Source organism: Macaca fascicularis, chromosome 3 (genome assembly GCF_037993035.2).
Source record: "Macaca fascicularis isolate 582-1 chromosome 3, T2T-MFA8v1.1".
Classification (NCBI taxonomy): Eukaryota; Metazoa; Chordata; class Mammalia; order Primates; family Cercopithecidae; genus Macaca; species Macaca fascicularis.
The window spans coordinates 180224843-180237052 of NC_088377.1; the positions used below are offsets into that span (position 1 = coordinate 180224843).

At 40.5% G+C, this 12210-nt stretch overlaps 1 protein-coding gene across 3 annotated transcripts in view; it reads left to right on the forward strand.

The window, feature by feature from the left end:
- The window catches only part of TRIM24 (tripartite motif containing 24), a 124007-nt gene that overhangs the window by 86646 nt on the left and 25151 nt on the right, over positions 1–12210 (forward strand). For 2 of the 3 annotated variants that reach the window (XM_005550884.5, XM_065542623.2), the window contains exon 9: positions 2957–3225. In XM_005550884.5, coding sequence (XP_005550941.1) covers positions 2957–3225 — 269 coding nt within the window. The remainder of the gene's footprint in view (positions 1–2956; positions 3226–12210) is intronic. The other variant, XM_005550885.5, reaches the window with a different exon arrangement.

Consider the following 12210-nt stretch of genomic DNA (forward strand, 5'->3'; position numbering starts at 1 on the left):
TGAAAGTTTTATTTGAAACGACTAAATTTTTATTGGCTTATCTTTAGAACTATTCAGTAGGAACTTAATGATTCAATCCTTTATCTTGCTTAGGGAAGACTTAGTTTTCTTATTTTGCCTGATCAGGTAATAGTTATATACATATCTTACTAACTGAAGTACAACATACATACTGACAAGTACCCAAATCTTAAGCAGTCAGGTACTGCATAATGATGTCTCAATCAACTAACTGCATCTATGACTTATAAATACTGTGAGCTTTTTTACTGTATCTTTTGTATGTTTAGATACACAGATACTTACCATCGTGTTACAATTTTCTACAGTATTGTCCAGATAAATCAGTACAATTACATGCTGTACAGGTTTGTAGCCTAGATTCTACCTAGCAATAAGCTATGCCATATAACCTAGGTGTGTAGTAGGCTATACAGTATAGGTTTACATAAATAAACTGATGTTTGTCTAAAGATAAAATTACCTAAATGACACATTTCTCAGAACATATCCCCATCCTTTCACAACACATGACTATATTAGAGCTCACTGAATTATCACAAAAAGAGACCATCATTTTGGTAACATCAGGAATGAAAGTATCCTTGCAAGCAGTTCGGCAGAAAGTTACTACTTTAGCTTTTTTATTATACTATTTGCTGAGTAGAAACACCTTTTTGCCTTCTTTCTTAATTTCTCACAGGGAAACTATACAAATTTAGGAATTCCCTATACATTGTCTGTTCATCAACAAACAGTATTATCGTTTTTGATTTTGGTGGGGTTGGGGGGCGAGGGGTGCTCATTGAATTTGTTTCAGAATCATCAAAGACGGTTTCTCATCCCCAACACTAGATTCTGGGTGAGAAAAGAAAATGGCTGGAGAAAGAGCCCATACTCACCAGGAAAGGAGGAAATAGGCAATCTCACCCGTAAGGGAAGAACAAAAAGATTTATCCTGGAAGCAAAGGTGATAAGGAGACCCCTGCAGACTAGTTTAGATACAAACATATGTATATTGATACATAGCAGGAAACTGGAATTATACACACTCATTTTACCAAAAAGAAGCATCTTTAGAATACAAAACATGTGTATAAGTAACTCTTATTGCCACACCTGACTCCACCACTACACATTCATCTGTACTCAGAACCCATCACAAGATATAAATCCAAACAAGTGGTCATATGTGTTATGTACTTATATCACAATAGGTAAATACACCCACATATAGACATCAGTACGTTTAAGAATTATATTCAAAACTGTACACACATAAATGGATATAGTTTCAGATAAATCTACTTTAGCCAAAACAAAAACAGGATCTCCGGATCTCCTAGTCTAATAGTTTGTGAAACCGGTATAAGGAAGTTAAACAATATATTTTACTGTAGAATTTCTCAGAGCTGTCACTTACAGCACTGTAAATTTATAAACAGTGAGATTTACATTGTAAATCTCTAAAGAAGGAGACAAGTTTCCTAAACTTGTTACCCATGGCTTCTGAGAAACGTATAAGAACACTAGGGAAAAATATTGGTCTAGGTGAATATTTTGTTACTGTCTTGAGTGACTTTGGATAAGTTTTACAACCTCTCTAAACCTTAGATCCCTTATGTGTAAAAGAGAATGTTATTGTTTCTTTTAAACATATGCATACACCTACCTGTAGTAGTGAATTACACACAGTAAACATTTAATGAATAACTATATATTTTTAGAATGCATATGAGTAATCATAAACATTTGAGTTTCTACTGTTGAAATCAAGCTTGAATCAGACCTTTCAAAGGCACCATTAAACTCTTAAAACTAGTTTTAAGCTGGTCAATGTATTCTGTATCAAAAAGTTAACATAGTATGCATTGTAAAGGTATAGGAAACTTGAGAGATCACAACTTGTTAATAGTAAATATTCAGAAATACTTTTTGGAATTGTTTTTAGAGCCAATGTCAGGTTTGCTTGTTTTGATATATGACAGCGGTTCTCAGAGTATAGTCTGGTACTCTATCAGGGGACCACAAAGGTCACCCTTTTCCAACCACACGTCTGGATGAATGTTGTGCCAGACCCCTATTGACTTCAGTAGGGATAGGACCATGTTTGAGAGGCCCAAGAAGAGAGGCCCAAGAAGACACCTGGAGCTAGTGAATGAGACACAGGGCTTATTGAGGGAACTTACATACAGGACAGTCCAGTGGCAGTGGGCTGGACAAGAGAACCACCAGCAAGTAGTTAATATAGCACTTAGCACCCTCCCGCTAGCAACCTCCATGTGGCAACCTTCATTTAACACAAAGCACAAGTCCTCCATCCCCGATATGGCCTGGATTCCACAGGCTGGCCTGGGAGTTCAGATATTCTTCATTGATAAAGAATGGATCTCTGGATTGGCCACTCCTGGGTTCCTTAGCGCGGAACTCCAAACACACATTCTCCTTAGGCTATACAGGGTCACTCTCAGGGTAGACTTAACTTATTGCTGTCAGGTGCTGTCTGCCATACAGTAAGACTGAAATTTTTTTCATATATTTTAACTTAACAATATATTATGATAGATAGTGCAGAAACAGATAATGAGATTTCAGCTATTAAGCCAGACATTCAAAGAGATTTTTTAAAACATCAAACAGTATTTTAAAATATCAAAAATGTTTACCAAATTTTTTACAACGTAGTTTTATAAAAACATGTTGTTATGGTTTTATTATTCTTAAATGGATTAGTTTTGAAAATTATTTTTAATTTCTAATATTATAAATTTTGATGACTAGAACTTAGATGAACAAAAGCTGTTTGGGGGTCCTCTGTCTTTCAGAGTGTAAAAGGGCTCATGAGACCAGAGAATTCCTTGGCAATTTTGAAGTTCTGCAAAAATAGTCTTAGAAAATGTGATACTTCACCAACTATCTGAAAAACTTTTTCCCTTAACGTTTTCTTTTTAATTAGGTTCTTTAGTAATTGAGGATAAAGAGAGCCAGCCACAAATGCCTAAGCAGAATCCTGTCGTGGAACAGAATTCACAGCCACCAAGTGGTTTATCATCAAACCAGTTATCCAAGTTCCCAACACAGATCAGCCTAGCTCAATTACGGCTCCAGCATATGCAGCAACAGGTAATGGCTCAGAGGCAACAGGTGCAACGGAGGCCAGCACCTGTGGGTTTACCAAACCCTAGAATGCAGGGGCCCATCCAGCAACCTTCCATCTCTCATCAGGTAAATTTGGAAGCAGGCCTGTCCTCACTTAGATAATTATAGTATAATTGTGTTGAGCAGCTCAAAATGACAAAGACATCCATTTTCCATAATCTAAATATCTGCATTTATAAAAATTTATCACATTAAGGATCCCTGATTTAATGCCTAGTTTTTAATCCCTACTTAAAAAGGATTTAATGGTTTGTTTAGCTGATAAATCTATTTTCATCTACTCTTCATTGTCTTTAAATTATAGCAGAGGATAAATGTTTGTATTCCTAAATAACCCAGGCCTGTGATTGATGGGAAAAGTTGTGTACCTGTTAATTCCTATACTGGTGCTTCAGAATGATGAATACATTAAGAATCTGTCCTCTGTGAGGATGTGGTGTTTAGTAAACCACATTGCATCTTAGAAACTAGGGCAGAGTGAAATACAAAAGGGCAGAAGTGTGGTTCATTATAATATACCTTTTTCAAACTTTATTTCTGAGCAAATATACTGTTTACCATTCTTATTTTTACTGTAATCCAATTTTTTTTTTTTTTTTGAGATGTAGTCTCACTCTGTAACTCAGGCTGGAGTGCAGTGGCACGATCTCAGCTCACTGCAACGTCTGCCTCCCAGGTTGAAGCGATTCTCATGCCTCAGCCTCCCGAGTAGCTGGGATTACAAGTGTGCGCCACCACGCCCGGCTAATTTTTGTATTTTTAGTAGAGACAGGGTTTCACCATGTTGGCCAGGTTGGTCCCAAACTCCTGACCTCAGGTGATCCCGCCTCAGCCTCCCAAAGTGCTGGGATTACAGGTGTGAGCCACTGTGCCCAGCCTCAGTCCAACTTTTGAAGATAAAATATATATACTTTTGTTAAATAGTTTAACTCTGCTTTTCAGGTTAGATGTGGGCAGACTTATTTTAATAAAAGTTTAGTAAGGAATATAAAGTCTAATTTATATAAACTGTTGTTTTCAGTTACATTTACTTACACTTTTTTTTATATATATAGACAGAGTTTTACTCTTGTTGCTTAGGTTGGAGTGCAATGGTGCCATCTCGGCTCAGCACAACCTCTGCCTCTCCTGGGTTGAAGCAATTTTCCTGCCTCAGCCTCCCGAGTAGCTGAGATTACAGGCATGTGCCACCATGCCGGCTAATTTTGTATTTTTAGTAGAGACGGGGTTTCTTCATGTTGGTCAGGTTGGTCTCGAACTCCGACCTCAGGTGATCCTCGCACCTCGGCCTCCCAAAGTGCTGGGATTACAGGCGTGAGCCATTGTACCCAGCTATTTATACTCTTTTTCTGCAAAAGATTTGAAGTGATTTACAATAAAGGATACAAATGAAATTGAGCAGAGTTTAATAAAAAGCCAAAGTATGCAGACATAGGCTAAGAATTCTCATACTTAAGAGTAACACTTAGCTCAGAACTTCTTGCCAACCAAAGAAAAAAGGAAACAGAATAATACGGGTATTGCTATCTAAAAAGGAAAACATACTAGTTAATTAGGGAGAGAAAATTTTACTAGTATTTTACTAGCACTAAGAGGAATACATGGTTCTTTATGAAAAAGCAATTAAATGGCATAATAAGATTTCTTTGGTAGAAATTTTAAAAAAACAAAAATGGTTTTTATATGGAACTCATACTTTAATTCTCAGTAAAAGTTGTGGGCATTTGTAGATCCAGAATGTGTTACGTGGTATATGTGAAGGCCTGAGGTAATGTATTTGAGGTTTTATGGCTTTCTAGTAATTTGACTAAGAAGGTATGTAAAATCCAAGGGAATATTAGCATGGCTGTTTAAAACTTCGTTTCAAGCCAGATTCTTACAAAAAGTAAGTAGGACGCAATGTAAAAGGTTTTTGAGTGTTCCATGGGAGGATAATTTTACACTTTATATACCAGGAGGAGTATACCTAGCAGAGTAGAAATTTTGTTAAGAAAATTGAAGGCAGAAGGACATGCTTCAGATAGACTGCAAAGATTACTAAAATTTTTCTGAAGCTAGATAATGGAAACGAGAGATAATATTTGAGTGCTAAGCATTTGCATGTATTAATATTTATCTTCTAAATATTTAGTAGTTTAACAACAAAAGGAATGAATTAATCAACTGAGTTAATTGCCTTTTCACTAAGAAGTCAAGAACTGGCTGGGCACAGTGGCTAATGCCTACAATCCCGGAACTTTGGGAGACTTGAGGCAGGAGGATCACTTCACTCCAGGAGTTCAAGACCAGCCTAGGCAACACAGGGAGGACACCGCCCCCTCCTCGCCCAATCTCTACAAAAAATAAAAATAAAAAATCATCTGGGTGAGGTGGCACATGCTTGTGGTCCCAGCTATTCTTGGGGGGCTAAGGTAGGAGGGATCGCTTGAGCCTGGGAGGTCAAGGCTGCGATGAACCATAATCTCTCCGCTGCACTCCAGCTTGGTGACAGAGCACGAGACTGTCTCAAAAAAAGAACTGAGGCAGTTAGTAGATACTATGTGAAAATAGTTATATAAGCAGTGACAAAACAGAAGTGACTTGAGCTGTTAACCTGCTTTTCTCAGAAATTTTCTTTTGATCTTAGTTGCAGTCTCTACAATGTAGTGCTGTAATCTGTGTAGTCTCTATTATATAACCTAATTTTCACACTTAGAAATGAAGTACTCTTCACATATTGCAGTTCTTACATTGCATACTGTTGTTTTTCTGTCAATTTGCAATAATTCCTGCAGTTTCTTTCACATTCTCGTCACTCATTTTTATCTGTTCTCTGCTAAATGCCCATTCATATGTCTTCACTCCTTGGTATCCTTCTTCTATAAACTTGTATATTGTCCTGCCTGGGTACAGTCTGAGTTTTCTACCAGCTTGTTTGCAAGTACATGTGGGAAAATGCCTGTCTAGGCATAGCCTCACAGCAAGTGTCTGTGTGGCTATGAGTATGTGCAATTTATACTCTACATCTGTCCATATATACGGGTAAATTGAAAAGAACTGTTTCTAAAAATTACTTACATGACAGTTCTCTCTTCTTCCTCTGAAGATTAGCCATGTCATCTACATGGTTAAAAGAGCTGTTGATAACAAAAGTAGAACAGTGATATGACTTAGTGATGCAAACTTAATAGACGTTGTACATCTCTGTTTATTTGGCTTTACACAGTATATTCTATTAAACTCTAATGGATAGATCTAAATTTAGGACAGAACACTGTCACATATATTAAATATTTTTGCTATTCTTTTAGGATTTTAACTGTTTCCTAATTTTATTTATTTTATTTTATTTTATTTATTTATTTTATTTTATTTTTTGAGACAGAGTCTCGCTCTGTCACCCAGGCTGGAATGCAGTGGCATGATCTTGGCTCACTGCAACCTCTGCCTCCTGGGTTCAAGCAGTTCTCCTGCCTCAGCCTCCGGAGTAGCTGGGACTACAGGCATGTGACACCACAGCCAGCTAATTTTTTATATTTTTAGTAGAGATGGAGTTTCACCTTGTTAGCCAGAATGGTCTCGATCTCCTGAACTCGTGATCCGTCTACCTTAGCCTCCCAAAGTGCTGAGATTTACAGGCATGACCCACTGCGCCCGGCCCCTAATTTTATTTTTTAAGTAGCTTCCTCTGTCACGGGATTCTTAGACACTAACTCAATCAACCATAACAGTTTAGAAGAGTGGGGGGGAAAATCACCTTATATCTTAACAGACCATAAGCATCTTGATGGCATGGTTGACAACTTACATACCATAGCACATTATGCTGGCATTAAGTGTCATTTTTTTGGTTGTCAATATGTAAACACTAGTCTGGATGAAGGTGGCAAAAGACCTCTATGATTACCTTTATTCTCCCTTAAGGACCATTTTGGGCTACAAAAAATTATCCCTTAGATACATTTAGAAGTTTTTCCATGTAATTTCCTAAGTATGTTCTGCTTGTATTTCTATGATATAAAACCCTTCAATTCACAAAATTTTCATGGAAAAATAAAAACATTGCTATAGCTTTTAGGTTTACACTTTTTCTACAGTTTTGAGATTTTCTTATTTTTCTCTAATATTATTTTTCTACTGTTTACCTACCGAATTTCACTTGTTTAGAATCAACTTCTAAATGTATTTTTCACTGGGTCTGTAATTGCTGGCCACTCTTGAAAGTTAATGAGAGGTAAACCCAGTGCCACCTAATTTTTAAGAGGGAAGCAGTTGACCCAGGCAAGGATAGTAAATTCCAAAAATGGGAGGAAGAATAAAAATAATAAAGAGGATAGGACTGTACTTTATAACTGTCTGCCTTCACAGTGTCAAAGTTTCAGGTGTTGCTGCTTCAACCTTAAAAGATTATTTATTTGTCCCCCTATGAATGTAGGGGGAAATAGGCTCCTCTTTGATAAGTTGTGATCATACAGTTAAGATATACTAAAAGGAATATTTATTTTGCAATACATTCCCAACTGTAGAGAATCAGTCAAGAGGAGACTGGCATATAAGGTTATCTTTTTCTTCTAGGACTGGTCTCAATTTCTAGGTCTAGTATTTATGCACCCATAGAACAGGCTTGCCTTTCTAGCCCTTGCCTTGTTGCAGGAATTAGAGGACCAGAGAGACCAATAGATGAAACAGAAGGATTTTATTTAAGTGGCCACTGGCCCAACGGATTCACATCCAAAGGCTAGGTCCCGAACAAAGACAGGGCTTGACTTTTATACACACTTCGGAAAGGGGATTGGCTAATTTAAATGGCACAAAATTCGTGGTGCAGGCAAGGAGGCTTACAGAGTCAGAACAAAGACAGTTAATCAAACAGTGACAGGTTTTGTAATCTTTGGCTTGTGACTTTGCAGCTGCATTGAAAGAAAAACAGGAACTTACAAAACTTGGAAATTGAGTAATGGTAAGGGGGATGAGGAGATAGTAAAGGAATTTATTCTTCTTAACCTTGCTCCGAGGGAGTGTTGGGAGAGTCTCTGGAGCTCTTCCTTTGGGCTCTGGCTTTCCAGATAGTGTTATCAAGGCTTTGCCAGGGCCCTGCCTATTGCTGGCCTTGGAGTGAGTCAGCTAAGTACAGGAAAACTTGTTTTCCTCTTAAAAAAATTTCAGCCTCATTCCCCCCTTTGATGCTCCCTAGAAACGAAGTTTAATAGAAAGCATCACAATTACTTAATTCTTCATGAAAAGGCAGGTTTCTTCCTTTGGCAAAGGTTGATATTTAGTTAGAGCCATTCACTGAGTGATAGTTTGCCTGGTTGCAAGAGTCTCTATGGGCGATTGGATGTTTTTAACAAGGAGGGGTAAGAGACAAGGGAGTGTTAAGCAACCTCCTAGTATGGCCAGGACTATTCCTATTAAGGTTTTGAATCCCCCGAGGGATGAAAACCAGCCCCCGAAGAGAGAATCTGGAGACCATCCTTTCTAAGTCTGGCTGGAACATGGGCTGATTTTTGGATTTTTGCAGTTATATCTTCGATGACATTTCCATTGTCATCAGTTTCTAGGCAGCAATTAGTTAGATTGAACTTTCCGCATACCCCACCTTCCTGGGCTAGGAGGTAGTCTAAGGCCAGTGTATTTTGATAAATAGCAATTCTCATTTTTGTGGCTTGTTGGGCCAGTAGATTTAAGGCCCTTGCAGTGTCATTAGTCATGATTTCGAGTACCACCTATAACTTTATCGTGCGGTTGAGCATGTAAATAGGGGTACAGTATCCATACATTCCATCTTGCGCCCAGGTGGCTGGCCCAGAATATTGGATTATTCTCTCAGGGGGCCATTCATCATCTTTCTAATTCCCTGTGGTTATACCCCTTTTATTTCTACTTTTTGTTTCATCATAAACAGGGTATCCTAAGGCTTCTCCTTGCCTTAGAGGGATTAGGAAGAAGGATGGTCTGATTGTCCCTAGTACACAGGCTTCTGACCATTTAGCTGGCAGCTGCCCATATGCCCATGACCCACAGATCCAGTAGAGGCCAGAGGGTGCTGGCCAGGCATCTGGAGTTTCAAGCTGGTACCAAGAGTGGTTTAAAGAGGCAAAATAGGAGAATGGACTAGGGTGGGGTGATTTGGAATTATTTCTCCTACCTAGTTGGTAAAGGCCTTTCCCCAGCGAGCAATGCAGAATATCCTGATAATAGAGATTTTTAAGAGCCAGATGCTCAAGCTTGTGAGCATTGGTTCAGGGGAGGGGACAGTCAGAATAAAGTTATCTTGGGGCATTAGCTCCTTTGCTTCCTACCATCATTGATCCCCTATGATGGTTCCTCCACATACGTAGCATGAGGAGACATGTAGGCTACCGACTGTGTTTTCAGCCAGTTGGACAAACAGATTTCTGACTGAGGGAGAGAGTTCAGGCAATTCCTGGAGGATGTGCTCACAGAATGACTCAAAAACTTGGAACTGTTGGGTTGAACAGGTCCAGGTTTTCTTTATAATATACAGACTGACTTTTGAGTTTACTTTTTGACCTTTGACTTTGAACCCCAATGTCATGGGATAGCCTGTAGTCCATATGGGCAGACCTGGCTCTAAGATGGTGAGATGTGCAGGATAGCAAATGCTAGGTTTATAAGTTGGTTTTTCCAGTAGTTTCATATGTATGACTTGCCTCGGTGGTTGTCGATCAGTGGACCAAGTCATGCAGCCCCAGCAGGCTATTAACGGGGACCCGGGGGAACAAACGGGACACACATTTTTGCTTAGAACAAGTACCATAGTACCTTGTGGGGCCAATGATTATGGACCACCACAGTATTGCTGCCTCCTGGCAAACATTGAAGTATAAGGATACAACCCCCCCATAAGGGGAAGAGGGTTTGGTTTGGTTTAGAAGATCCCCTTCCTGAGTATCCTGAAGTTCCTGAGAACTTCAAACCAAGTCTTAATAGGTGGGGACTTACGGTCATAACATATGTAGGGCTGGCTATTTCCTGGGTCACAGATTGAGTAGGTTACCTGGTTGTGAGTACAAGTTCCTAGGTGGGTCCCTGCGCACTCCTAATAAGTATGGTACAGCAGAGTCCTAGTTACAGTGCTCCCCGACCACGTAGTATGTGTGCAGTGGGGGCACCCTTGTATGAGTCCATTTTCTGACACCGGTATGGGGAGTGTCATGATGGGGATGAGTAGGAACAAAGTAAAGAATAACATGTTTATACCCAGCAGGGACAAAAGAGGTCTTTGCCCCAGGGAGGAGGTTGGGCAAAGCTACAGGATAATAGTAAAACAATTAGTATTATAAGGAAAGCTATTGGACCTAAGATTTCTAACCACGTTTACTTCCCTGATGATGCTCATGCTTCGGCCGTGCGTAGTCAGCTTCCAGGGTGGCTAGAGTAGGGCTGTTGTCTCCTCAAGCTTCAGCCGTGTGTAGACTGGTCAACTTCCAGGGTGACTAGAGCAGGGCTGTTGTTGACTTCACTGGCAACCTGGTCCTGCTGTAGGATCAGCCGGGTCAGATGGTCTGGGTCCTATTGGCTGGTCCACTTGTCTTGGGCTGGTCCACTTGTCTTGGGCTGCCTGTTTCAGCTGACTGGTGGATCCAAGGCACAGTTCCTGCAACTTTAACAGCAGTGGGAGTGGACAAGATTACACTATGGGGCCCATCCTATATGGGTCCTAAAGTGGTTGGGTTCCATTTCTTAACTAAACAGAGTCCCCAGGTCTAAAAGGGTGTGATGGGTCTGTTAGGCTTATGGCCATTCTTTCCTGTACCCAGCCATGGATTCTTTGCATGACTATCCCTAAAGACTGCATTTGCCTTCTTAAGGTTAATTCCCCTAGTTCACGGAGGTCACCTTTAATTTGACCTATGATTGGGGATGGCCAATCAAACAAGATCTCATAGGGCAAATAGCCAGTTTGTTTGGTGGGGGTGCACCTGACTTGGAGGAGGACCATGGACAGGACTTGATCCCATCTCAGATGAGTTTCTTGGCAATATTTCTTCACCAGCTGTTTAAGTGTCCAATTCATGTGTTCTACTTTTCCTGAGCTCTGTGGCCGGTAGGCTCTGTGTAACTTCCATTTTATTTTTAACAGCCTTGCTAGATCTTGAACTATTTTGGCTACAAATGCCGAACCATTGTCTGACCCTGGAGTCAGGGGCAGTCCAAATCTGGTGATAATGTCTCTTAATAATGCTTTAGTCACTTCTCATGCTTTCTCTGTTCTGGTGGGGAAAGTCTTGACCTATCCTGAAAGGTGCAGACAAGCACTAACATGTACAGATAGCCCCTGACTCTGGGCGGCTCAGTGAAGTCCATTAGTAGGTTTTCTTTTTTTTTTTTTTTTTTTTTTTTTTTTTGAGGCGGAGTCTCGCTCTGTCGCCCAGGCTGGAGTGCAGTGGCGCGATCTCGGCTCACTGCAAGCTCCGCCTCCCGGGTTCCCGCCATTCTCCTGCCTCAGCCTCCCTAGTAGCTGGGACTACAGGCGCCGCCACCACGCCCGGCTAGTTTTTTTTGTATTTTTAGTGGAGACGGGGTTTCATTGTGTTAGCCAGGATGGTCTCGATCTCCTGACCTCGTGATCCGCCCGCCTTGGCCTCCCAAAGTGCTGGGATTACAGGCTTGAGCCACCGCGCCCAGCCCCATTAGTAGGTTTTCACAGGGTGTGGCTTCTATTTCCTGTATTCCTGTGGGCCAAGTGGGCCCTTGCCGTGGGTTGTTCTGGGCACAAATTAGACATTGTTTGCAAATGGCTCGGGTGATGGCAGTGAGCTGTGGCACATAGAAATGGCGTCCAAGTAGTGTTTCTAGTGCCATTTTCCTTATATGAGTTCCTTGATGGGATTGTCTTACAAATTTGGGGGCCACTATTTCAGGGATGGCTAGCCTCCCATCGGAGAATTTCCACCATCCTTCTTCAATGTAATTTCCAGTCTCTTGGTCTAACTAGGCCCTTTCATTTGGAGAGTAATTTGGGACCCCTGGAAGAGGAGGCTCTGGAAGGAGAGGCAAAGCTAGGGCTTCCTTTTTACAATGCGAGGTAGTCATTCCTGTCTGTTT